We start from the raw sequence: 26,229 nt of genomic DNA, 5'->3' as shown, positions 1-26,229 counted from the left end.
TCAGACGTAAATAAAAAAAAAAAGAGCCAGGAACCTGGACCATCAGTTAGAATGTGAATCCTTTTATTTCTTCAAAGTAGAGATAAAGGGAAATTACCTGTGAGGTGTTATAGGAGAAATAGGAGAAAGCACATGATGTCTCTTTTTTGTGGATCTGATGCAGGTAAAGTCCATGCCTGAGCCATAGAAGCTTATAGGGCCAGAGCTCATCCCAGTTTCTTGAGCATTAAAAGGACTAAAGAACATGTGATTCCTCCCTGGATAGGACACTGGTTAATAACTGAGATTATCCTGTGCTGGTTCAAGTCCCCACTCACACAGCTGGGAGAACTGGAGCTGCTGGGGTATGGTACCTTGCTTAAGAGTACAACAGCAGTGTCTCCTGCAGGAACTTGAACCCATAATCAGTTAAGAGCCCAAAGGCTTACCCACGACACTACACTAGGGACATATCAGTACAAATTAAACATTGAAGTCTATATGGACAAATGAAGTATTCTTCAAGTACAAGATTAAAATTTGTAATAGAGTCATAGTTAAATTAAACAAATAATGATGGCACAACGAAGGAGTAGAAATAGAAAAGGTAAAATTCTGCAGATCTAAACCTACACAAATTGTTCACACTGCAGAGTGGAATGTTTAATATGCGGTCTCTTCCTTTTCCAAAAGGCTTTAGAAATCTGGAAGAAATCAAGCAATCTTAAAGGAATCCTATCACATAAAGAAAGCAGCCATGACAGCAACCTTCATAAATTCTAACTGTCCTCTACATCACCCGGTCTCACAGTGCCAGATTTGGAGAGAGATTGTGTTTATCAAGAACCTCTCTCTGGCAAACCCACTATGCAGGCATTGTCACAACAGGACTTTTCCTGCAGCTAAGAGGTCTAACCAAACGTTCAAGGCACTCCAACTATACTACATGAGTATACAGTGTCTTTTGTTTTTTTTTCTCATTGCTTATCCAAGAGCAGTTCCATTTTAAGATAAATTACTGAATAATCGACATTTGGGCTTTGAAATCTGGAACTCCTGCGGCAATGTGTGAATTCATCACTGCATCTCAATTTTTTACAAACTGCACATGGTGTCATTCATCCCATTTCAAATGGATCACAGACAGAAATGAAATAAGGAGAATGAGAGGAATATCCAAAACAAACACAATGGGACTGCTGGAAAAAGAAACTGGAGCTCAAATTGAACATACTGGGCAAACCAGTCACATGAGGTCTACAGCATATTTCATTCTTTAAGCTGCTATATGTGTGACTGTATTGATTTTGTGGCACTGATGGCCAATTTGAGAGCATTGTGATCATCACTGGAAAATCTTCTTAAAATGTGTCTACTATATAATAAAGAACACTTTTTATGTATATATTCTTCTTTCCATCAGACCCACGGCTTTCTCATTAAAGGAGGTCATAACACATCACATTATTGCCCTTTAACAAGCATAATCCTTACGGTATAATAAGTCACACTTTTCTTCAATAAAATCCTGAATTGGAGAACTGTTTTGTGGAAGGCAGTTGGTAAGTGCAGCATAAACAGAAATGGTACTACTTCATGTGCAATTTAATTGATATGAAAGATGAAAATGAATAAAAATCAAAACATGCTGTCATCCTCTTATATTAGCAGCAGAAAATGTCTTAAGAAGGAAATTATGCTTTATTTAATGCTTTTATGCTTTAAATGCATTAAGGAAATTGCTACAATAGAATTACCTTCTGCGCTATGAGCTTGGCTACAACGTCTCTAGCATGAACATCAATTGTGCATATTGTCATGATCTTCTGACGATCGCCAGGGGTGAGGTCTCCGAGCAACATGTTGATAAGAGCATTCAGCTGAGCAATCTGCAAAAATAATTAGACTTCAATACAGATGTAAGGCACTAAAACAAGTAAACACAGTTTCAATAACTCCTTCCATGGAACTGCAATAAATCCATTGTGAAACAGAGAGCCTTATTGGACTCAAATAAGGATATATCAAACCTGACAGCTGTGTTGTTTTGAATTCTTCAGGTTTATGAAGGAGAATCTGAAACGTTTTGGTTTTCCCTGATAAATCTATAGCAAATAAAGTTTTTCAGGGCATTTCTCAGCTCTCTCAGATGTGGACGTTTATTATCAAAGTGAAATTTGGAGATCCTGGTTAAACATTTATTATAACCAATTGATTTTTTTTTTTATCCATAGTGAGCAGAATTTGTACCCATTCACACAGCTGTGCAGTTCACCTCACTCAGGGGTACTACAGCAGTGTCCTGCCTGAGATTTAAACCAACAGCTTTGGAGTTAGGAGTCCAAAGCCCTAGCCACCCCACCCCGCTTCCTAGAAAAAGAAACAAACCTGTTTCCGATTGTAGTCCTTCAAGGCCGTCTCAAACCCTTCTTCGACACGATCAAAGGCTATTCCCACATCGGTTGCCCACCAGATCTGGCTGCCAGTAAGGGCAACCTGGGCAGGGTAGTCAAAGAGCCACTGATCGCGAGGCTTGTCTTCATAGGCAGCCACAGCCTCCATGATCTCCTGCTGGACTGTGCAGCGCATAGTCTCCTCTAAGTGACTCAACCAGCGCTCTGCCTGAGGAGAGAGATATATGCCTACTTGGCGAACTCTTAAGAGATTATATTGCTGTTCGGAGCTAGAGCTCCAAGTGCAGGGGCTCAGAGAAACTCAGAGGAATTCAGGTGAGGTGAAGGTTTGCCTTAACTTGCGAGGCGGACTAGCTGAGGTGCTCAGAAAGAGTACTCGGTGATAGTGTGGCTCAAGGGAAAGGCGGCATTGAAGAAAATAAAAAATCCCTGTGCAGTCAGTGCCCTGCAGCGAAGGAAGAAGTAGCACATTTCAGGGAAGAGAAACAGAGTGTATCTCAATGTCAGAGCACTGGGCAGGATCTTAAATAAGGAGCTCAATTGGATGATGAGGGTGCGCCTGACTCACAAATTAATGGCGGCTGGGAGATCTGTCCTGAGAGAGTCTGCACAGGGTTATACAGACCGAGTCCCCGTCTGAATGTGCTGGTTGTTAGGGGAAACACCAGGACACGAGTCACTCCCAGCCAGGGTGTAACAATTATTCCTTTTTTTTCCAACACACAGATGTCTGGGATGGGCTTTGTTTCATTGTGCATGATATCATATGAGCCAAGAAAGGACCCAGGCTCTATTTCGTCCTGGTTTTCAAACTTGACCCAATAATCCAGGAAGATCCCTATATACGGCCATCAAAGTATGAGGGTACATAGTAAAAAAACCGGGCAGTTAACAGTAATTGTCCAATCTCTAAAACAGAAGAAGTCAAGTTCTTATGTTATTGTTTCATCAGTCATGACCAAAATGCTAATTTGTTTTGAGTGATATATTAGTCTATGGGCATTAGTCACAGGTCTCTCAATATAAGATGAGACTGGACTGTCATGATGGCATTACTTCCAGGACTCCCAAGAGTGTTCAGATTTCAATTTTTGGCATAGTGGGTTTGTTTGTTATGTTGGTTGAGTGTTTGGATGTACAGAGACATTTTGATTCCTGGGTCCAGCAGCACACATTACACATCAGATATGATTGACGTCTATCTCATTCTCGCAGGACGGACAGAATCAAAACCTTCTAACCTTTTTTTTGCAGGTTTAAAAGGCTTACCTGGCCTTCACACACACAGGGCTCCGAGAAAGGCACATACTCCCCTTCTCTGCTGAACATCCCCACCGCCACCGTTCTTCCTCCTTCGTCCTCGCTCTCTTTAAACTTCAGATCAGCAAGGTTGTCGAAAAGTTTCAACAAATGTCTTGTCACCTGATTTACGACAACAAGACAGGTCAGCTCCCGGGAATTCATTCCTATCAAACACATGAAACAAGGCGGGTGTTTTTAATCCTGCCTGTGTTGGCTGTGTTCCCTTGGAAACGATTTCCAGTAGGTCCGATGCCGATACAAAGTAAAACCGGGGGAAAGTGAGCCTTTTGGTCTCCAGATACTCTGCCAGGGCTTTTTCACACACTGATAGCCTGCAAAACATAATTACCAGGGATTAATTACCATAATTAAGACGGCCTTACCCGAACCAAACTTCGTATCAACCTAAACACATCCTTAATCCTTACCAAGGCATCCCTTCCTCTTGGTTACCAGCAGTGGGAGAAGTGGAAAGCTGGCTGCCGCTGAATAATGGTATTTCTGTACAGGATCTGGAGACCCAGACCCAGCACCACCCCCCAGTGGCTGCACCGAGTCCAGGATTTCCATCAAACAGTTTCAGAAATTTCTCAGGCCAAAGAAATCTGGATCGGATTTCACTTAGGTCCATGAAATTGAGCTGCATGTACTTTCCAGGTTTCTTAGGAGTGGATGTATGATGCATGATAACAATGTCCCATTGCATCTGTCTTAATTACAAGCAAGGTGGAATTCGCTCTACGGCAAAAGTCCCTCATTAAGACACATACTATGGCAGCAGTATTGTACAACAAGCCTCAATGTAAAGTAGTCCACAAAAATCACCACAGCTCTTATAATAAGATGAACCTGAAGATGAGGTGTGCCTTAAAGAAGGGACGCCAAACAGGCTATTAAGGAAGAAGCAGATACATAGGACGTTTGGGGAACTGTTGGCTAGTCACCATTTAGCAGCATTTCTTCTGTTCTGAGAATTCTGTTCTGATTTCTGGCTTATTAAATTGCAAACTGAGTGTATCTTGAAATATATTATTTATAAGATACATGTGTTGTTTATTAAAAGAAACAAAGTTTCTCTTAATTAGAGAAATTAAGTTATCTCAAGAAAATCTGGTGAGGTTTCACAGGCTTCAAAAAACGATGTGCCTGTCTAATGAAGAACATCTTTCAATTTCACATTTTGCTTATACGGTATTCAATGTTAGCAGCCACTGACAGCTGATTCACCCTTTTTAGGATTCATCAGTGTGCCATAGCTGTAGAATACAGTTAAACCTAATTCCTTCATGTTCAAAAAGCAGGTCGCCTGTTGTCTGATTATGTGGACGTGAATAGTGTTTATGCAGGCTGCTCCTAAGGAATGCCTAAGCACAGATGGACAGATTTGTGGAAATGAGTGTTAATGTTTAAATATACAGAAATGAATGAGATCACGTTGGTATACCACTGACCATTGCTGTTATGTCTTTCACCTTTACATACAACTAGTTTTGACCAGCGCAGCTTCCAGCATAGAAAGAGTCAAGCTGTCTTGTCTAGCTATTTTTGAACTTTCAAAATTTGTATCACAATCAAATGGACTCTTTATGTGTGTCAGAGAGATGGAAACCTGCTCTATACGGCTACAGAACAGTATCATCAGTAGTTGTACAGCTCAGATAGGTCTTCACGCCCAAAGTTTTTATCTACATTTCTCATACAGAGCATCACTATTGAACAGTCAAAGGAGCTCACAGCAAAGCAGTGATGGTCATATTGTGCTACAAATACAGTTACTTAGATTAGTCTTCACATACAATCTAACATCTTGGTTACTGAATTGTGATAGATAAGTTACTTTGGCATTCTGATCCTCTTATATAATTCAGCAGACTATTAAATTGTCAAGAACTCAGGGGGTGAAGTCTTCAGCTACTGTGAGAGGAAGTCATTTTGATGTTTCACGTTTTACATGTAGATAAAGCTTTTAAAATAAAGCGGCTCAAGACCTCATCACATCAAATTGTGGATGACACAACAACAGACAACAAAGAGTAACTCTTAGTCAGCTGTTTCTAACTTTTCTAGCAGGAATGGCTTACCTTTTGAGAATTCATATTTTGTCAATCCATGTGACTTGGAATGAGACCTTCATACGTTCATAAATCCAAGCCTCACCTTTAAGATTCAACGACACGTGCACCTGCAATGTAGCTGCACACAGCCGTACCTTTGTTGAAGCGCCTCTAAGTTTTCCAAAAATCCCGTTTGATTTGTAACATCAATTACGTTTTTGGTTTGAACGACTGCGGCCATTAGATTCTGATTGGGAAACAAATAAGTGGGATAAGTAAACATGTCTGCACCATGTTCAAGCAGATTTCGCATATGAACAAACGATGAACAGAAATTGGGAGCACCTGGAAATCGAGGTCAATACCCTCAAACCTCTTGGCATCGTGGGCCAGCTGATTGCGTATGTCCTCGGAGTTGGTAAAGATGCTCTGCAGGTGGGCCCAAGTCCGTTGCACTGCCATCCAGATAGAAATGACCTGATCGGCCACCATCAGCTTCTTCTGCCAGGTGGTCACCTGAACCAAGAAGTACTCCACGTACTTACTCATTAGGATATTCTGCAGCTGAACCTATTTAGAGAACAACATACGCTAATTGTTGCAGAATATATTTTATTTCAAAGAAAATATATTTTATTTCAAAGATGTGCTTAAAAAGTCACAAAGTCTAAAATAAGAGATCTAAAATAAGATATATATCAAAAGACCAGGGGAGTGCTGAAAAATGGCTGAAGTCATTTAATTAAAGTAAATTCCATGCAACAATTAATAATATGGGCTTCAATGGGCTTCTATCATGTCACTACTTTACAGTTAAAGGGGGGAAACCTAGAGATCACAGTCTAGATGATTTTAAGAAAAAGGTTGTTTGGAAAAGATCTTCAAATTTGACTCCTGTGCTAGCAATGGCTGGGAAATCTTAAAGGATAAATCCAGAGCAAAAAAAAAAGCTTGTCCCAAACAGCGTTTCAAAATGTGTAAGGTTGTTAGCTCAAAATTAGCCACCATCACATTCTATATAATAGCTAACAGTTTGTGTATACTGTGGAATTAAAAAAAAAACACTTCACTAAAATTAGCTTTTTAAACAACACCAAAAGCTGTTCATTGTTCACTACTTCAATTATTTTATTTGCAACTCCTAGATAGTTTGGGAAGTATCCATTTAACATTTTTGACACTAGGGAAAACCTACCAATCTGGTGCTTCTTAGAGCACGTTCCTATTGCATTCTGGATGCTGCAGTTTGTTCATATGGGAATGTTTTATACTGGAGTAAAGCGGCGATTCTACACTTTCCCAAGATAACACCCAATTAGAATCTACTTATAGAGTGACAGTAACAGAATTGTAGCGATATTGAGGCATACAAGCTCTGTCATAAGGGGGGGGGGGGGGGGGGCTACTTGTAGCTGTGGCCAGACATAGTTTTCAGGTGCCTTGAAATCTACCTGAATCTGTCCGTGCTTCCCCATTTTAACAAAGAAACATCATGAACACCACATTAGCTATCAATCATTGCAAACTTCAAATCCGCACCTACCACACCTCCTGGCCCAAAAGTTGGGATTGTGAGAAAGGGAAGGGGATTCTCTTGATTTTTAACAATACTGTTTCAACCAATCAGTTAAGAAACTTTGTGGTGCCATTTTCCTGTGATCAGGAATGTCAACAATGGAGACATCATTGGAAAACTCCAGATCTGTGTTTTGCCAATTTCCCTGAACAACATAGCAGTCTTTCACTCTGAGTTATATCAGTTTCATATTTAACAGGCTAACGGTGTTATCCTGTGGAGTTTGAGTGTATCCACAGGTGCCGAACAAAACAGTTTTTGAGGTTGGCATTATTGCCAGGTCTCTTAAACAACCGTACTGTATAAGTTAAAAGTGTGAGATTTCTAGCATTTCTCTAGCATTCAGAAACCTGGGAACTTCATTTACATATCTTTTTTGTTTACCTTAGTTTATGTAGAGCCTCAGACCCACAACATTCACATATAATCTGCTGCACAAATCATTTTGACTCAGTTCACAACGAAAAAGAATACAATCAGGCAGACAATGAACAAAAAACACAAACTTGCTTATGCCTTTTTCTAGCCATACAGAAAGAAACAGACAGATCGATCAACAAATCAATACCTGATTGTCTTCCAGGGTTTCTATCAAGTTTTCATCAGATTTTAACAAAGGTATGCCTGTGTTGTGGTGCTTTTCATAAGAAAAGTTCATCATACTCCAGGTTTGGTTTATCTCTGTAAGCACCTGCAGCATAAATTATGCCATAAGTATAGTTCTTCCTTTAACAATAAAATAACATAATTGAAGTAAACTTAAATTTCTAGCTCCATTATATTTGAGAATTTAATGTTTAATTTTCTTTAAATCATGCATAATGCAGTAGCTTGACAGTTTGACATTTCAAAGCCCAAGACAGCCTAGAGGGAAAGAATATGTCATTTCTGAATATCACACATTACTGCTGAGTAATATAAACCTGATTTGAATATGTTTGATCATCAAAAACCTTCTGAGCAAAATAGTTGTTTTATTGTTTGGAACCTCCGGAGGGCGCTGTTTGTGTCTTTGAGGAGCACATAAGGCTGGAATACAGGCTGCCCACCACTCTCTTAATAGATAGGGCGCAACAACCCCACCATCAGAAAGTACAGTTCTTATGTGATATAGCGGACACACAGGCAAAAGAATTAAGGATATATACACTGCATTTTTGTGCAAGTCTCACAACATAGATGTGACCAATTCATCTTTTTGCTTTGTTCAGAATTTTGACTGGCCTATAAGTGACTTTTCCTTTTTACTAGTGGAATGTTATGAACATTTCGTAATGGTGGCATTCTGAAATTTCATACACATTACTGAAAAATCAGACAAAAAAACTGAGACAAAACTCGCTTCGTTGCCCTGACCCAGCCCCATAGAACAAACTTGCTTGATAGTTTGTATGAGCACCGAGAAAAAGAAAACAACATTAACAGTATTTTCACCTAGAAAAAAAACAAAAATAACAGAAAAGAAAATGCACAGAAACGCGTGCTATCCAATAAAATACAGTAACAGATAACATTTAACAAAACCATTACCTTCTCGATTGCCATTTCTTTTACCGATTTATCCACAATATTCTTCACTTCGTCTTCCACCCTGTGCAGCTGTAGTTCTAACAGATCTCCCAGAATTGTTGTGTCGTCCATTACGAAACAAACCTGCAGGATAAAAATTTGAAAGTAACTCTATGGATACTGTAAGATATGCAAATATCCCAAATCTGGAGCACATAAAGGCCGTGAAAAGGCCAGAATCTTACCCCAGTGGCATTCATTAGCTGTTGCCAATGTCTTTCCCTGACAGTGGGGTTCTGCAGTTCATTGACAGCCCGAAGCGAAGTGAGCAGATTCTTCACTGTTGATTCCAGTCCAGTATAAACCGACCAAGCACGGACCTCTTTGTCAAGAGTTTTCATTTCCTACAATTAGAAATCAGTTTACATTGAAATATATTAGGACCACTTCTAAAATACATCGTTCTAAACGGAAAATCTATTTGAAGATATTGTATCATTCACACCAGAATCATAAAATGGCTTTTCTGTCTATTTACCTAGTTTCTAAGAAGAAAAAGCAATGTCAACTTATTTAATGAAGTGATATTTGAATTGCAAAAATTCTTCCAACATTAATTAAAAATGCAGTTATTATTCAACAACGACAGGTATAATATAACAAAATGTCATTTTTTTTCAATATCAAATGTCAGTTAAAATGCTTGGGGTTTTTTTTCATAGCAAGTTTAAAAAGAAACACCTTGGCAAATCGTCTCAAGTCCATATCCATTTGCTCAACGTTAATCTCGTTCCAGGGGGTTTTTGTCCAGTCTTCAATACTTGTCTTTGAAAATAATTATATAATAGGAATAACAGTGTTAGAAAATAAAACAAATCCAATAAAAACTTTTATGTGGATAACAACCACCCAACAAGCAACTTAAAAAAAGAATATATGTTACCATATTTTGTATGTATACACATATTCAATGGGAAAAACTTTCAATGGGAAATGTTTAAAGACTGGATCCTACTGTGAGAGAATGAGAAACATAGACACACTCCTCCCATATGCCCACCTGCAGAGCCACTTGCCATTTGATACACTGGAAACACCACAATACCTTGTCAGGCAACGCCTGGAAGAACAGTGCATCTCTCATTGATCTTACTGTTATCCAGTAGGTTTCAGGAGTTGCCCTTTGCTGTAAGGAGCCTTGCAGACTAGTCCCACCCTACACTGGCAGTGCTGAGCCAATTGTGTGCTGCAGCAAGGAGATACCCGTCACAGTCACAGTCGGCTAGTGACATGAATCAGGCTTAAACTAGTGATGTCTGGGCCATAAAGCTCATCCTGCATTCCCAGCTCCTTCACTGCCTGAGCCTCTCAGGAGCCCCTTGTGTTATACAGTACATGTAATGCCTCTCCTTACCTTCACAAAGATCACCATGTCCCACACAGACTTCACCAGGATGATATCCGATCGGCACTGCTTCAGCTGTTTGTAATCGGGAACGTTGACCTCAAAAAGGTCAGCTGTCTCCTGCAACTTTCTCATTTCCCTTTCCAGTTCAGACACACTCCTATTACTCTGAAAATGGACAGGTAACACAATGCTCTCAAGTCTGAGATTTTTGTCAGCTTATACAGTATATAACACAATATCTTCAGCCACAACAAATTCTTAAAGGGAATTTATTTATTCACCAACTGTAGGCATTCCTAACCTGATGGATGACTGTGTTTGCTAATTTTTGTTCCAGCTGAGCTCTTCAATTGCTTAACTGAACCTTAAATTGAATTAATGACTTGCTTATTTTGACTTCTGTTTTCTCTTAAACTGGTGGAGATAGCTCTCTCGGATAACTGACAACTCAGTTGGAACAAAAACAAGAAAATTAAAAATGTGCTACATCAAAATCAACATAGCCAGTTATGTGCCTTGGACAACAGCTATAACAGAATTCAGATTCACAGGGGTATCACTGAAAAATCAACTTGGAAAAAATAAAATCTCATGTCTACACAAAGATCTTTCCCCAATGCACTTGTTGGGAGGAAAGCCTGTATCCGGCATGTTTCTATTAAAAATAACGTCTATTCTCTCTACATATATTTAATGTTAAAGAAATCGAAAATTAAACTCACACCGTTTGTTAAATTTAAGATGTAACCCAAACCAGAAATGAAGTCCAGGTTTATCATGAACTCTAACCTTAGTTCAAGTCTATAGTTTACTTCAACTAGGCAAACTATTTCTCAACAGCAACTCAACTGTAAGAAAATAAATATTCTAAGTTTTACTGTCCATTAAACCTCGCCGAACCACAATGGTGTATTTTCATTAATAAAGATCACATTCGCCTTTCTTAAGGCAGACATTCCAAATCTTTCCACATCAGATCTGTGAGGTAAGAAGTTCTTCAATGATAGAACTCCATTTCAATTGACCAAAGAACTGAACACAAGACAGGTTAAAGACAAAGAGGAGGCCATTTGTCACATGTAGTTCAGTTAGTTATAGTCACTAACTGATCTGATTGTGCCTGTATTTCAATACCCCTGACAGACATAACAAATAAATATACAGAGACAAGTTTCACAATGTCATTTTATAGAATACAGCAAAGTACAAGTCAGTTCAGAAAAGAGCCCAATTGACACATCTCAGGCTGTGCATACTGTGCAAAGCAACAATGGATGAGATTAATCTGGAGCTAGATGCTTACCTTGTCTATAAGCTTATAAGGATCATCTACATCAATCCTGAAGATGATTTCATTCCGAAACTGTTCCCTGAACTCATGCTGTTTGATCTGAAAGAACATTTTTACCAGAACGTTAACAAACATATAATTTACATAAACACATGCTATAATTGACAGCTTGATTCAGCCCTTGTGAAAAACTGACAGACTCTATGCTGTTTTAATCGAAATAACACCACTGCACATCCACACAGGGCATAATGAGCTTCAGACGGCTTTACAGGGATTAAAAGACAGACCTCATTGTTGGAAATAGGATCTTCCAAAAGTTGTTGACAATAAGCTTTATTTTATTGGAGAGAACCGTTTGTAACATTAATAAGTTTAGTGACGGCAAGCAGGCGGTTGAATGGAATTCTTTACTCTTGAACAAACCAAAAACCTTCTTACCAACAACCTGTCTCAGATGCATTCATAAAGAGACGCCTCTCAAGAAGGTTCCTTCAAAAACCTTTATAATATTCCATGTTTTCAAAAAAATGTGGTCAACCAATAATTACTCATTTAACTGTCCTGAGCCAAAACATTTTAAGCTTTTAAGCATGGGAAAGGTATATGGTTAATTTCATTAGAAATCAATTTTGGTTTGAAATATTTAACATACTTCAGGGAGTAATGGCCTGTGTGTATATTGCATTGTTATAGTGCATGAAATTCTAAATACATTTCCTCGCGGTTTCATTTTGAATCTTTCCATGTAATAAAATATAATAAACAAAAGCAATTTGCTGCCTACCAGCCAACTGCGGGTGTCATATTGCTTTATAAATAATGAAAGGAGGGATTCCGTTTGCTCACAGACATTATAAGCTCCATGGAACCAGAGGACAAAAATGGTGGACAAGAAATAAATCCCCTTTAATAAAGCTGGATTGAATGGTATATGAAGAAAGCAAATACATATTTATGGTGACAGAAGTATTTGCAAGTGAATATCAAGCTACAGGATTAAACATAACTCCCCACACAAGGGGAGGAAACTTCACTCCCATTTTGAAGTAGGCTTTGCCTTATCAGATCTATCCAAAATGCATTACCAACAAACACTGAATTGTTATCTTTAGACAGCCCTTTTTTTAGAGTTTACAATTTCTCGCTTCGCTGAAGCCTACCTCCAGCTTGTTACCAGGACAAAAAGAGAGAAATGGCTTGGTTCAAAGCACAAAGCTCATCTTACCTCAAAATGTACACATTTCCTTCTGATAACAGACACTTCATTGGACTGCAGAGGTGCAACTTCATGCTTTACTGTAAAGGCAACCTTTTTAAGATTCTTCCATTTTTCTGGGAGCTCCTTCACAGAGCAAAGAGAAAAAATAAAGCACATTTTAATTCACTGACTAAATAAATTGTTAATGGGGGGAGTTCGTTTCTGAGGGAATGTTGAACTCGGGTTTGCATTTCATGCATGCAGACCTGTTACGGCCTGCTTTGCTTATTGATAAACGGCTTCATTATCTCACTCATTTCATTCATTTAATCTTTTTCGTGCCCCGAATAGCACATAAGGTTCTTGAGAGTTGAGAGCCAGTTCATGTCATCAACATAGACCAGATCTTCCATACCGGCGATGGGGGTCCATCCGATTCCCCTTTAATGTTTTCTTTAATGAGTATATCCATGGCAACGCTAAATGGAAATTGTGAGAGGATACTGCCTGGTTTGAGGATGTATTCAATTGCATTCAATTTCAAGCAGTAGTTACCCTCTTCTTGGGTATACAAACTATTTTCCAGTGGGACTTACTGTGAAGTCCAACGACATTCTTGTGGGTCAAACAAAATTCGATTTAAAGTGTAAGAAGTTGAAGTAAAGACTGTTGTAAATGTAAATGGCGTGAGTAAGGTTACCATCTACAGTATAGCTTCAGTTCTTCTGAGGATGATTCTGCTGAACACCTTGAGATGCAGCAATATTGCTACAGTATCTGCGCGAGAAACGTTTGTGCTTGTTTTCATTCAGCTTTCAGCATCTCTCAGACGATCCCAATGCTACGAGGTGCTTTGGCTTTTTTGACTGACACGGTGGAATCCACGACTTCAGTCTTGCAGGCAGGTTGATCTCAAGATCATTTTCCTCTTCTTGAAAATGTTTTTGCTGGTTCTTTTCTTCCTGAAATCCTCTGTGTCTCATCCCATCATATGGTTTGCTCTACAGTTGCCCCAGAGGAATTTGGTTATTTTATACAGGTTCTTCATGTCATGTCAAACGTCTGCTCAGTTTCAGAGGCCAGACAAGTGCCTCTTTTGGCTCTTTTTCTCACTTCCTTTTCTTGTTCTGAATACTCCCTCTTCTTGGAAATACCATTGGAATCTGTCACGCATTTCTTTATCTGTTTCCTGTCTTCGGTTGCCTGTCCTTCTGTATTGTCCAACACGCAAGAACAGTTACTGTATGTCCAGCATTCCTTGACTGAAAGCATGTCTAATAAGTTTAGTTTGCTACTGCAGTTTTTTGAGGGCTGTCTTGGGTTTTCTTTCTGATGTCTGGGATAACCAGTTTTGTAATGTCTAAGCAGCATAGGATGTTTCAGTGTCACAATTGTCACAGATTGGTGTTACCAGTAACTAAAGTTTTTCAACCTTAAGCAGACCATTATGATTCTGTAATGTCAAGGAGGCTAACCTCATACGTTTGCAGCTCATGTGGGACTCACATGAAAGGTAGAGTTCTTCCAAGCAGAATACACTTGATAATGTAACAGGACAGATTCTATCCAGATGCTCACTGAACACAGCCTCAAACTTAATAAAACAATTACATTTCAGAAAGTAATCTCAGTGCATCAATGAATGAAAATTGGAAGTTATGTGATTCATAAAAATGAACTTTTTCTAAATCATCAGTATTTTTCTTTGAAAAATTGAATGCAGTTTTTATATTTTGTTGTGAATGTACATATCTTTTTTCTGTATAACTCTAAAGCCATATCACCATAAAGAGAAAGGAGTCCTGCAATGCTGAGCCTTACCTCAAGCTCTGTGTACACGTGATCAGGCAGCTGCTGTCCATAGGATCTGAGAAGATCAGCTGTTGCCTTTAAAGGCTTAAAATGTTTGTCAGTGGATATTTGCCTGTCCCTGATTGCCATCAGGTGACCCATTATGTCTACAAGGCCTGCATAGTCTCCTTCAGTAACCCTCTTGGCCAGACCCTTCCCGGTCTCTTGGACAAACATATCCAGCTCTTGGACACTACATAGAATAAAAACAACAAATAAATACCGATTTAAAGATCCTTTCAAACAGCAAATAGTAAGTCTTCTCTGAATTTCCTTCTTTTCATTACAAAAAGGGATTTAAGGTGTCCTTCTGTGACAAAATTGTATGTTTTTCAATAGCCCCCTCTGGCAATTTCAATTAGAAATGGAAAATCAGATTTCAAATTCAAGCAACCGTATAGCAGTTGATCATTTTCTGAAAAAGTTTGTGTTTAAGGTCAAATGTCTAAGGAGTCTAAAATTATCATATTGGAAAGTTCAGTGGAAAGCAGATCACAGATCTAAGAAGATTTAGAAATACGTGTTAGACAAATCTGAAAGAATAATGAAAATGGGAGGGGTGCTGCCAGCAGCCAATGGCTTTGTGAGAGACAGTATTTCCCCTACCTGTTATTAACATGATTGAGAAGATGCTCCTTGAACATCCAGCTCCATTTCTTTATTACATTCATCAGGGAAACTTTAAAAGGCTTGATGTCCACCTGCAACCAGCTACTGAAGACTTTTTTGTCTTCCAACTTTTTGACTTTCAGGTACAGAGATTCAAACAGGTTGATCTGACAAAGTGATTGATACAGAAGGTGTATTAAAAACAACATTAAGACCGCGACAGGAACACAAACAGTATGTATAAGAAAGTAAGAAAGACTATGAATGAGTGGAAGCCTCTTGGCCCATATACAGTAGGTTGTTTGGTTGCTTGTAGCTAATAGATTCAAAGTATGGTGCTGGATGCTGAATGCATTGCTTCTTTTAATAAGGCTCTGCCTGCAGTGCATCTGTCAGTGGGTGTTGTTTTACCAGCAGCCATATCACCCTGCAGCTCACAACTGGCAATCCACTAAACCTAAGCGGGTGTGAGCCTGGTCAGTACCTGGATGGGAGACCTCCTGGGAAAAACTAAGGTTGCTGCTGGAAGTGGTGTTAGTGGGGCCAGCAGGGGGTGCTCACCCTGCGGTCCATGTGGGTCCTAATGCCCCAGTATAGTGACGGGGACACTATACTGTAAATAGGCGCCGTCCTTTGGATGAGACGTAAAACCGAGGTCCTGACTCTCTGTGGTCATTAAAAATCCCAGGGTGTTTCTCGAAAAGAGTAGGGGTGTAACTCCGGCATCCTAGCCAAATTTCCCATTGGCCCTTACCAATCATGGCCTCCTAATAATCCCTCTCTATGAATTGGCTTCATTACCCTGCTGTCCTCCCCAGTGATAGCTGAGGTGAGGTGAGGTGTGGTGAGCATACTGGCGCACTATGGCTGCCGTCGCATCATCCAGGTGGATGCTGCACATTGGTGGTGGTGGTGGAGGGGAGTCCCCATTACCTGTAAAGCGCTTGGAGTGGAGTGTCCAGAAAAGCGCTATATAAGTGTAAGCAATTATTATTATTATTATTATTATTATTATTACTGAGATGTGAAACCCAGTGGCAGAAACTGCAGTAAGTGTGGGGTTAAGGCAGTAGGGTGACTATGCTCTAGCCCCACACATACTGCAGTTGCAGGTGCAAGGGGTGTGAGAAGGACAGCCTGGCGTGTTACCTGCTCTTTGAATTGCTCCAGTTGTGGCGGGCACTTGGAGAGCTCATAGTCAGCGTAGAGCTCCAGCTCCTCTGCGCTCAGACCATGGCCATACAAGAGGAACTGCCTCATGAATTCACCGCGGTCGTCCGTCCACAAATACCTGTAGCCCTTGAAAGTGCTCTGGTATTCCTTCACTTTTGTTATGACACCTCGCACTCGACTCTTTATGATCTGAGAGAGCTCAGCTAAATCTGCCATCTGGTCTATTTCAGCCTGGAATAAAGAAATGAGATGTCATTAAACATTAATGGAGTTGTCCCTCCATATGCCTCCTGCGTAGGTCTAGTATGAGTTATTTGGATTCCTGATACATGTTAGTAATTAAGGACGTCACTGTGTAAGAAAATTATTAGAATGATTACTTCTGCAGCTAATAATGTCTCTCTGTATACTGCCAACCTCCCTGGATGAAAACGTTCCCCTAGCATATTACCAGTCTTTTTTCTTGAATGGTGCTGCATTTTGGTATAGTTGCCCCCTTTTTCTGTTGCCCCAGTTTTAACCCACCCTCCAACTTATTGTCAGTTGCAATCCTTGTCCAGGACCTTAGTAGCATATGGCAAGAACACATTCTCTCTATGCACAAAAACCACAAGCGCACACACAGAGACACACTTATATAAATTAATATACTGTTTCCAATAATTACACACATTGTTCATAGAAATAAAGAAAACAAAGAATGTGAATATGTCCTGGTCAATCGGAATCTGTCAGTTAAACTGAATTTGGTACACATGTAAGCAGCTTGCCAGCTTTTAATAATAATGCTGTTTGCTTGGAACAATTTCCCCTCTAAATAGCTCATCAGCAGCAGATAGAGTCTGTCACCTTAGGCTCTAAATGACACTTATTCTGTATCTTCAGCTGTTATTAACATGTCTCCTTAAGACAAGCCCAATTATCCAAACACCGGCCCTAATTTCCATTCTTTTTTGCGCCATGAAAAGTTTCCCTCTGTTATTTATTTATATATTTATTTTTCGCGAGGCGAGAAACACAATGTTAATGACATAAAAGGAGAAAGTACAAACTTAAAATGAAAACTTAATGAAAGTGGCAGTGATTTCCTTCTCTGTTATTTTTATAACCCTGCCAGTATTTTCTGATCTGGTTTCACCAGCAGTGCCAGAACAACCCAACCTGGATAAAATGAGTTTAGCTAGTGGGAAATTTGAGTCCTTCCTGTAGTCAACTGATAATTTTGTGAATGCTTTGTATGTATGCATCTGTAGTTAGAACATTGGATAAATTTACTTACCTGATATGTATCAATTCCATTGTGTTTGCTTACTCGTTGTATAAAAGAGGCCATTTTGAATATATCATTCAGCATCTTACCTATGATGTCATTAAAATTGTCTTTTTTTCCAAAGTCTAAAGGAGGATTAAAAGTCATGTCCCTTCCATTAAGTAAGAGTTGTACTTCAAACAAGGGAGAACTTTTCAAAGAAGCATCTGTGTTCTCTATAAAATACTGAAGGGAGCTTCTTACAGCACTAACAAATCCCTCTAAAACCATGCAGTCTATGTATTCAGTGTATGCTTCCCATTCAACAGTTCCTGGGGTAGCACCAAGAAGCTTCTTGTTGTCCTGTGACAGAAGAATGAAAATAATTTTAATTTAAAATATTATTCATAATAGTTCTAATATTATTATAATTATTCAAAACCTCAAATCACTGACCCGTTTTGAAGATTACGTTAAAAAATGAAAGTGTCTAGCCTCTAACTCTGAATATCCAAGTTTCCCTTTATTACCCCAAAGTCCAAATATTTTCATTATTGTTTTCTGTTTGTACAGAAGACAGATACCAAGTGTTAAAAATGAACTTCAAAGCAAGCTAAAATATTCCTCAAAGTGACAACCACAAAACAATCCGACTGCAATTCAGAATATGAACTTGGAACTGAGATTCAGAATTAGGTTTGGAAGCCAGAATGACCTCTGGGGGAAAAGTATTTGACGTTTGTTTAAAATAAACACTAACAAATCATTGAAATATCTGAAGAAGCTTCACCTCAAGCAACTGATGGATCTTTGCGCCAGTGGTTTGGATCACAGTATAGAGTTTGCGGATGCTCTCATTAATGTCTGCAATGCTCAGAAGGTTGATTCTACTGTGCTTCCCAGAAACAAAGGGAGTGTCGCTGAAACTGTGCATGAGCTCTTGGATGGCTTCTACGTTGGTCTTGGCTTTCTGAACCCTGAGGCCTACGCCCTGGACGAGATCTCGTGTCTGCTCGATGTACTCCCATAAGTCATTGTGCTGCCAGGTCAGTGTTTCCAGGGCTGGTTTAAGCTGCATTTGAATCTTTTGCATTTCTCCATGTATGAGCTGGGCTTCCACATCCAGAACAGTGCTGTGCAGCCTGTTGTACCACTTGGTAATGTTCGACAGGGTTCCAGTGTACTACAGCAGCGGGAATTAAAAACAAAAAGCACACCCAAGAATGACACGACATAACTCACTTGTTATTGTGAAGCGTGAGCATGCCCTAACATCTGTCTTAAACGGCAAACAGTTCTGTTAAAACAGCAGTAGCATTTTCAATGGAAACTGAAACCTTTAGCACAAAAACCTTTTTTCAAAAAGCTCAAACATACCATCTCTAAATGTCTGATAAAAAAAAAGTTCATGCATTTGACTTCAGTCCATGTAGGGTGAACAACCTGTACTAGACTACAATACCTTGAATTCAAAGGGATTTTGACATTTAAGGAGTCTATTTCTTGGGATATCTTTTATATCTTTGATTTTCTGAGTCCATGTTTCACTAGTAATTTTTTTAACTAAAAAAAAAGCCATTACTAAACTTACATTCTATTAACTTTTAGAATAAAGAAACATACAGTATTCTTTTGTTCACATCTGATGATAATAGCTATCTGACAAAAATGTACCAAAAAAGTAAAACACCTTTGTGATATCATACTTTCTATGAGCGATGAATATATTGTGATAATGGTCACAGAAGGTCTTGAAGACTTTGTATCTGAATGTAGAGGGCAGAAAAAAAGTGAAAACAGACTTTTTATTTTTTTCTAGTCCACAGATCACTCTTGTCCCAGCCGAGACACAATTTTTAACTTGCCCAGTTGAGTTATGGTTAAATGTGACAATTCTCTGATAAATTTTGTGAAATGCACTGATTAGACCTCAATGAGAATTCTGATTTTGGTTTGCCTACCTTGACATAAGAATCATATAAATACTTCAGAGAAGGAAAACTAGACGTATTACAGGGCAGAAAGGCAAGTTATGATGACAGATTGAAAGGGCTGAACCTGTTGAGCTTTCACAGGAAATGGCTGTCTTGGAGATTAAGACAGGAATAAGGTTGCTTTGAGTCTAGCTGCTATTTTAGGCTCCGTTCATGCCGTCACATGCCAGTAAAATGAAGAGAAACTAGGCAGGAAAATGCTTAAAAAGGAATAAAGGAAATGTTTTCAATTTGCCAAGTCATGTCATTGAGTCTGACACCAGCGCCACTTCAAAAACCAGCCAGGTGCTGTATTACACCCACTTATATGAGTTGTGGGGAGTCCTAGTCCTGCAAGCCCACAAACCACGCAACATTACCAATGTCCCCTCACTGGAACACCTGCCATGTGAAAATTTACCATGTGAAATGTGTCCTTTTTAGAATACAGGAGAAGAGCCGCCTTTGGTAGATTCTGGTATTTCAGCATCCCAAAATATTTCACCTCACGGAGCACAGCGGAGAGCTGTTGAAGAAATTAATTAATACAGCTAGTTCTAAATGGAAATCTGTTTTCTAATGGTATGGTGATGACAATGATGATTATGATTATGATTATTTTTGTTACAATTATTATTATTATTATGATTATTATTATTATTATATACTTGTAACAGTTCACAATTCTTTTAGATTTTAGACTTCCTTTTGTAAGACTAAAACCAGCAGTTTTCATGACAGCTGTGGTTACTCACCGCAGGGCTGAAGTTCACCTCATACAGTCCAGTTTCCTCACTGTGTGACAACAGGGGCTCTTGAAGGTGTGAGCTGCACAGCTCGTCCAGATTCTCTTTCCAGGATGTGTAAACCTCTTCATCGAGCTGGTCCAATTGTTCCAAAACTTTCTCACATTTCTTAAGAATCTGATCTGCTTCAGTACTCTGCAAAGGCCTGGAAATAATTGGGAAAAAAATGCACTTGCTAGGCAGCATTCATTTATTCAGTGCGGCAAGGTGGACAATACCTTAATTTATGCTACATAAATTAGGTCACTAACACCATGGAGTCAGCAAAAAGAAGAGACAAAGTAATCACAGCTTAAGTAAATTATCTATCCATTTTCTAACTGTGTCATCCAATTCAGGGTCATGGGGGAACTGGAGCCTATCCCAGCAAGCAACGGGCACAAGGCAGGACATACTCACATCAGGGCCAATTTTCCCAGAAGCCAATGAACCTACCATTTCTGTTTCTGTGGACTATGGGAACACGGGGAGTATATACAAACTCCACACAGATAGCAACCAGGTCCAGAACTGAACCCAGAGGCCCAGCACTGCAAGGTAGCAAAGCTAACCACTGCAACACCGTGCCCGTAAGAAAATCAAAGCTGGAATTTTTATCTCCTATTTATGCATTCCTGTAACAGTTTTGACTTACTTGTAACCTATCTGACTACAGTGGCTACAGTGTGCTTCCATATCTAATCGACCGTGTACTGAGCTACACCCAGCACTGGAGCCACACAGGCTGCCGAAGCAACCTCAAATGAAACCTCTGGAGAAAGGACTCCTTATGCTTCAGATACTACCTTCTGTGTGGACTCTGACAGCAGTTCAGATTGCAGTCTTACATTTCCACTGCACGACTGCAACTGTTCTCTCCTTATCTTTCTCGGCCTCAGGGTTAGAAATGTGTCCCCTCTCCCAATGTATCTATCTCCATGTTTGCGTCTGACGCTCATGGCAAGCTGCCATGCTGTTAAGAAGACCCATTTTGGAGAGGACTACCTACAAGTGAGTCAAGTGATTCAGATTGCTTCGGTCGCTCAGGAGTCTCTCTCGCAGCTGCTGCGACCATTTCAAGCTGCCCGCGACAGGCGGCATGTTTTTGCTCAGGACAGCACAACCGTCTCGGACCTGAAATGGTAAAATAACTTGCTAGAACACAAATTAAATAAAGCCCCAGTTCCTATTATTTATACCTTCACCAAAGTTCCTTGCTCTATATGTATTCACTACAATCCCAAAGAGGAATAAGTCTGTTATTTGCTACTAAGGAGAAAAAATACAGAGAGCTTGCTTCTATCAAGAAAACTAATCAAACATCTACAGACTACAGACTACAGAAGTAAAAGGAATTCAGCCTTAAGCCCAATCCCTTAGGTAAGGGTTATGGTCAATTTAAATTTTCAGATCTCCCAAGGGAACTCACTTTGGTCAAAAAAGGGAGATCTTTTTTTGTGCCATTTCCTCTCTTTCTCTTGTTGTCTTTTGTTTAAAATTATTAAGCTTCAAGACCTGAAAGCATGCAAGGAAGTCTCTTTGAGAACTCTGAAAAGGGTAACTTCTCCATCTCTCATCACTTAAGAAGTGGAGATCTAGTTCAACCAGTTGTCAATGCTAGCAGGTAACCCAGCGCTTCAGTAACAACAAATCCATTTTCTACAGCTGTCGATGCAATCTTAGAATAGATTGACTGTGGCAGATTTTTGGTCATTTTAAAATGTGCCAATGTTCTTTTCTTCTGAACAGCTCTAAAGTATGGATCAAGGGCCATACAGCTACAGCAATTTATCATATGACAATATGGTAACTACATGGCAAAGGTCTCTGAGAGATTATATCACGTATCAGCTTACTTTTGCTCTCTGGGTGTCGAGGGTTTGCTGGCAGTAGTTCATTTCCATCTCAAACATATTAAGCAAGACGGTGTAGTTTGGAGCGAAAAGCTTGTTGATTCTCGGCCTCTCCAAAAGTGTTCCGAATATTTGTAGGAGCTATCAAAACAATCAAGGCTTTGAATAGGTTTGAGACACAACGGTTTTAGCAGTACAGGGGAAAAAAAGCAACGGAAACCAATTTCCAGGAGGTTTGCAGTCAAGTCTGTGGTTAAGAATATGATTGTGGATATACTGTATGTAATTGTCATAAAAGCTGCACGTAATTATTCGCACCACATTTTAACAGCATGCATGCCAAGTAGATGAAAAATGAATGACCTTGAAAGTCAAACAAATACATGTGTTTTGTCATCTCTGGAATGACTGTGTGTCTGACAACTGTCCACTCCGCACACTCCATCTCCAGCTAGTAATGATACTGCAAATGGAAAGAAAATTGTCTTCACCTTAAAGGCAGATTCCAGTCCTCTTGAGTGTTGAAAAGCGAGGTTAAGCACAGTTCCCAGTCGCTGATCAAAATCCTTGTTTTGTTCAATGAAACGGGTGTAATCAGAAAGAAAATCCTGGACAGATTACAGTTTTTAGTCAGTAACTGTGGAAAATGATATGTACATCATTGTCAAAGCCATACATTTCAGAAGAAAGAGTGCTTGCATGCATATTACCTGAAACAAACCTGGCAGAGAGTATCCAACTCTTACTGAAAACGCTACTGCTATAGAGAGCACTCCTTGTGTTTTTTAAAGGTTTGTTTCATGAACATAGAGAAAGGTGACACAATAGTTATCCTTCCTGTAGACTAGCCATAAAGGTTATATGTTTAACCAAACATTTATACGGATATTCCTCTTTTAAGAAATAATTCATTTGTAGCGCTGTAAAGAGTTTCCAAATGTTTATAAATAATAGTTTTACTTCTCATAAACACAAAAAGTTCATTTAAAAAAGCTCCCGCCATTTTTTTATTTGTGCCATGGCCCCTGATATTCTAAAGTTAAAAAGAAGTTTTAAAAGTCATGAAAAGTGTTAAGAAATTTTAAGTTGACCCAGAATTACAAAAAAACACACTGCACTAAACAAAGATATACTCCTTCAAAATCACTCAAGTGCAAATTTCAAGTTAGGCATTTAAAGTGAATGTCAGTTTTAATTTTATATTGCGTTGACCAATTAAACAATATTGAGCAATATTATGACAAACAAGAGGAACAGTTCCCCATGTACGAGAGGCGGGAAAGCTTTTAAAATTGCTTCAGACGTTTCAGTTAACAATTCACAAAAAGGCATTTGAATTCCATCCCCCGCGAGCATCCAAGCAATGAAAACCAACAATTTTGTAGAAAAGGGGGAATGGGCTTAATTACACACTCTGAAAAACATTCCCGATGCTGGGAGAGCGAAAACAGATGAAACAATTGCAACTTATATATTTTTGTCTGATGATTTGTATCTTTCAAGCAAACTTCCATCCAGTCAGCTCTTTTACGGTACTGGTGACAAATAATGACAGCAAATATGACAAGAAAATCTAGAGCACAGAACCGCAACCTGCCAATAACAAGTTTGCATAATAGCCAGTTTCCAACTCTACAGATAATAGTTCACCTTGACTAACAAAGCCTGTCCCTCAATGTCAACACACCTGCTCAGTTTGGTTCACTCTCATAGCCTGCTGGGAAGCTGGAGGGAGGTCACAAAATTGTCTGAAGATGTTTTGTGGAAACAAAAATCACTGACCTACCCCAAAATTGGCCATATTATGTAGACAGAGAATATCAGGGTATTGAGCTAATGCATGCTGTGCCTTTTTTTTCTGCGAATTATAAGTCTATTGTTTGTTTGGAACAATAGATTAAGGGTAAATGACACTTTACAGGAGCTATGGGGAAAAGTTTTAAACATTTTTGTTTTACTTCTCAAGGGTTTCAAACCTGCACATATAAAGGCAAGTAGTCAAGGTGGCCAACACTGGGAAGGCAATGCACGTCCGTGTGAAGATTTGAAGATTAGGGTTGAAAAGTCATGAAGACACCGACCTTAAATTTATTTCTAGAACTAGAAAACTGAATTTTTACGGCTATAGAATCTCATCGAGACAATATGATAAAACACAATTTCTAACTTCAGCAACCATTTACCAAGAATGATTTATAATAATTTGTTAATATTGAAAAACTACACAATTGCAACATTACAATAACTGTCCTGTACTAAATTACTGCAGTACACCTGTTTTAAAACAAGAATATAAGTGATGTGCATGTGTCTTGATCATCACACTTCACTCTCTGACATCAATATGCTTTCAGATTGCAGTTGTTTTGACTAAAGGACCGTTATTAGATTTTGGGCCTTCACTTACAGAAATTCCAATGACAACAGTGTTTATGTGCAGTCAAAAAGAAGAAAAAAGTAAAATCGTATCATTTTTCCAGGTATTTTGTGCCTTTAAGGAAAACAAAATAATAAAAGAAATCACAGCGAATTGTTATCATTATCAGACTGCAGGAAAAGATCCATAATCCCTACGGTGTTTTCAAATTGTATCAGAAATGTTGTAAAGAACACGTTTATGTTATTATAGTGTGTATTACTGACAAGTCTGTTGTTAGTTTATGGTTATTTTATTTAAGTATTTTGCACATAAATTGGAACAAAGAAGCTAGAATGCTAAGTGCAATTACATTTCAATTCAAGTACAGAAGACAAAGTGAAAACACTATCAAAAAAGCTGTCAGCCAAATGGTAAATAAATAGCTGTCAAGGCAGGAGTTTGGGAATCATGTCTTTCCATCATGGATCACAGATTAAATTGTAACCGCTAAAGACTGACCAGGACCATCCCTTTAATTTAAAATGTAACCATAACCTAATCCGGAAAGCTAACTGTCATTTCTAGAGCACGACAGGTCATTGTTTTGGTGGGGGGAAATCTAAATACATTTATTATTCATTTAGTAAACTGATGTTGATGCATTTATTACGCCTAATGCAGAAATGTACATTGTGATTTAAAAACTTATCTGATAGAGATCTGTTTGGTCTGTCCAGGTTATCTGAGTCTATGTTAAAACCGTATCTTAACGGTAAGAATTCTGAATTTACACATTTAATGGGCATAGCTATGGACATGGCAGATAAAGAATGAAATCTGTGCAACATTACCAGTTTTTCATAATCCAAAGGATCATATTTGCTTTCTCGTAGGACTCTCCAGCTGTCATGGAATTCCTCATTCATACTGTATACCATTTCACTAAGAATCTTCCCCCTGGATCCTCCAATCTCAATCTTCTCCAGTTTGAGGAAATCCAGTGCGGATGTGAATAACTCCTAAAAATTGTGAAATTCAATAATCTAGGCTGGAGAAGGGCAGGATATATTTTAATTTTATATCTAAAATCACATCTGCATGTGTAGCTGTACCCTGTCAAGGAAGAACAGCACACCAAGAGGGACTACGCTCTTGATTGGACTCCAGATCATCACAAGACACACACACACACACACACACACACACACACACACTGAGGTAACAATGTTAACAACCACAAAGCCATCAATTGTTACCAATTCAAAATAATTGTCAGTTTTAAAAACTCTCATGAAAAATATAAATTATCCATCCATTTTCTTCTTCTTTCAGTTCAGGGTTGCAGGAGAGCCAGAGTTTATCTCAGCAAACAACTGGAGAAAGGCAAGAAAAACCCTGGACAGGAGGCTGGTCCAACACAGACACACAGAAACACACACAGACACAGACACAGAAACAGACACACAGAAACACACACAGACACACACCAGGGTCAGTTCTCCCAGAGGCCAACTAACCTAACAGCATGTTTTTGGACTGTGGGAGGAAACCCTCAGGAAAAAGGGGAGAACAGATATATATACACTGTATGAATTATATGTTTTTTTAAATCCTAGCATATATAAAAAGCTAAAGTAACCTTA

General features: G+C 39.0%; 1 protein-coding gene across 1 annotated transcript in view; it reads right to left on the bottom strand.

Moving 5' to 3' along the window:
• dnah9l (dynein, axonemal, heavy polypeptide 9 like) overlaps positions 1–26,229 on the bottom strand; it is an 84,031-nt gene that overhangs the window by 52,020 nt on the left and 5,782 nt on the right. Inside the window, exons 8-31 of the mRNA XM_088929989.1 lie at positions 25,438–25,605; positions 22,719–22,835; positions 22,231–22,368; positions 21,384–21,508; positions 20,345–20,540; positions 20,011–20,115; positions 18,407–18,799; positions 17,647–17,979; positions 16,344–16,598; positions 15,192–15,361; positions 14,556–14,778; positions 12,762–12,878; positions 11,546–11,632; positions 10,249–10,407; positions 9,576–9,659; positions 9,080–9,238; positions 8,856–8,978; positions 7,894–8,016; positions 6,095–6,319; positions 5,905–5,996; positions 3,901–4,027; positions 3,663–3,815; positions 2,368–2,601; positions 1,737–1,868 (exon numbers count right to left, since the gene is read on the bottom strand). Coding sequence (XP_088786115.1) covers positions 1,737–1,868; positions 2,368–2,601; positions 3,663–3,815; positions 3,901–4,027; positions 5,905–5,996; positions 6,095–6,319; positions 7,894–8,016; positions 8,856–8,978; positions 9,080–9,238; positions 9,576–9,659; positions 10,249–10,407; positions 11,546–11,632; positions 12,762–12,878; positions 14,556–14,778; positions 15,192–15,361; positions 16,344–16,598; positions 17,647–17,979; positions 18,407–18,799; positions 20,011–20,115; positions 20,345–20,540; positions 21,384–21,508; positions 22,231–22,368; positions 22,719–22,835; positions 25,438–25,605 — 4,038 coding nt within the window. The remainder of the gene's footprint in view (positions 1–1,736; positions 1,869–2,367; positions 2,602–3,662; positions 3,816–3,900; positions 4,028–5,904; positions 5,997–6,094; positions 6,320–7,893; positions 8,017–8,855; positions 8,979–9,079; positions 9,239–9,575; positions 9,660–10,248; positions 10,408–11,545; positions 11,633–12,761; positions 12,879–14,555; positions 14,779–15,191; positions 15,362–16,343; positions 16,599–17,646; positions 17,980–18,406; positions 18,800–20,010; positions 20,116–20,344; positions 20,541–21,383; positions 21,509–22,230; positions 22,369–22,718; positions 22,836–25,437; positions 25,606–26,229) is intronic.

Source organism: Atractosteus spatula, chromosome 13, assembly GCF_055471065.1.
Source record: "Atractosteus spatula isolate fAtrSpa1 chromosome 13, fAtrSpa1.hap1, whole genome shotgun sequence".
Taxonomy (NCBI): Eukaryota; Metazoa; Chordata; class Actinopteri; order Semionotiformes; family Lepisosteidae; genus Atractosteus; species Atractosteus spatula.
The sequence above is the reverse complement of the archived record's forward strand: the minus strand, read 5'-3'. Positions and strand labels throughout refer to the sequence as shown.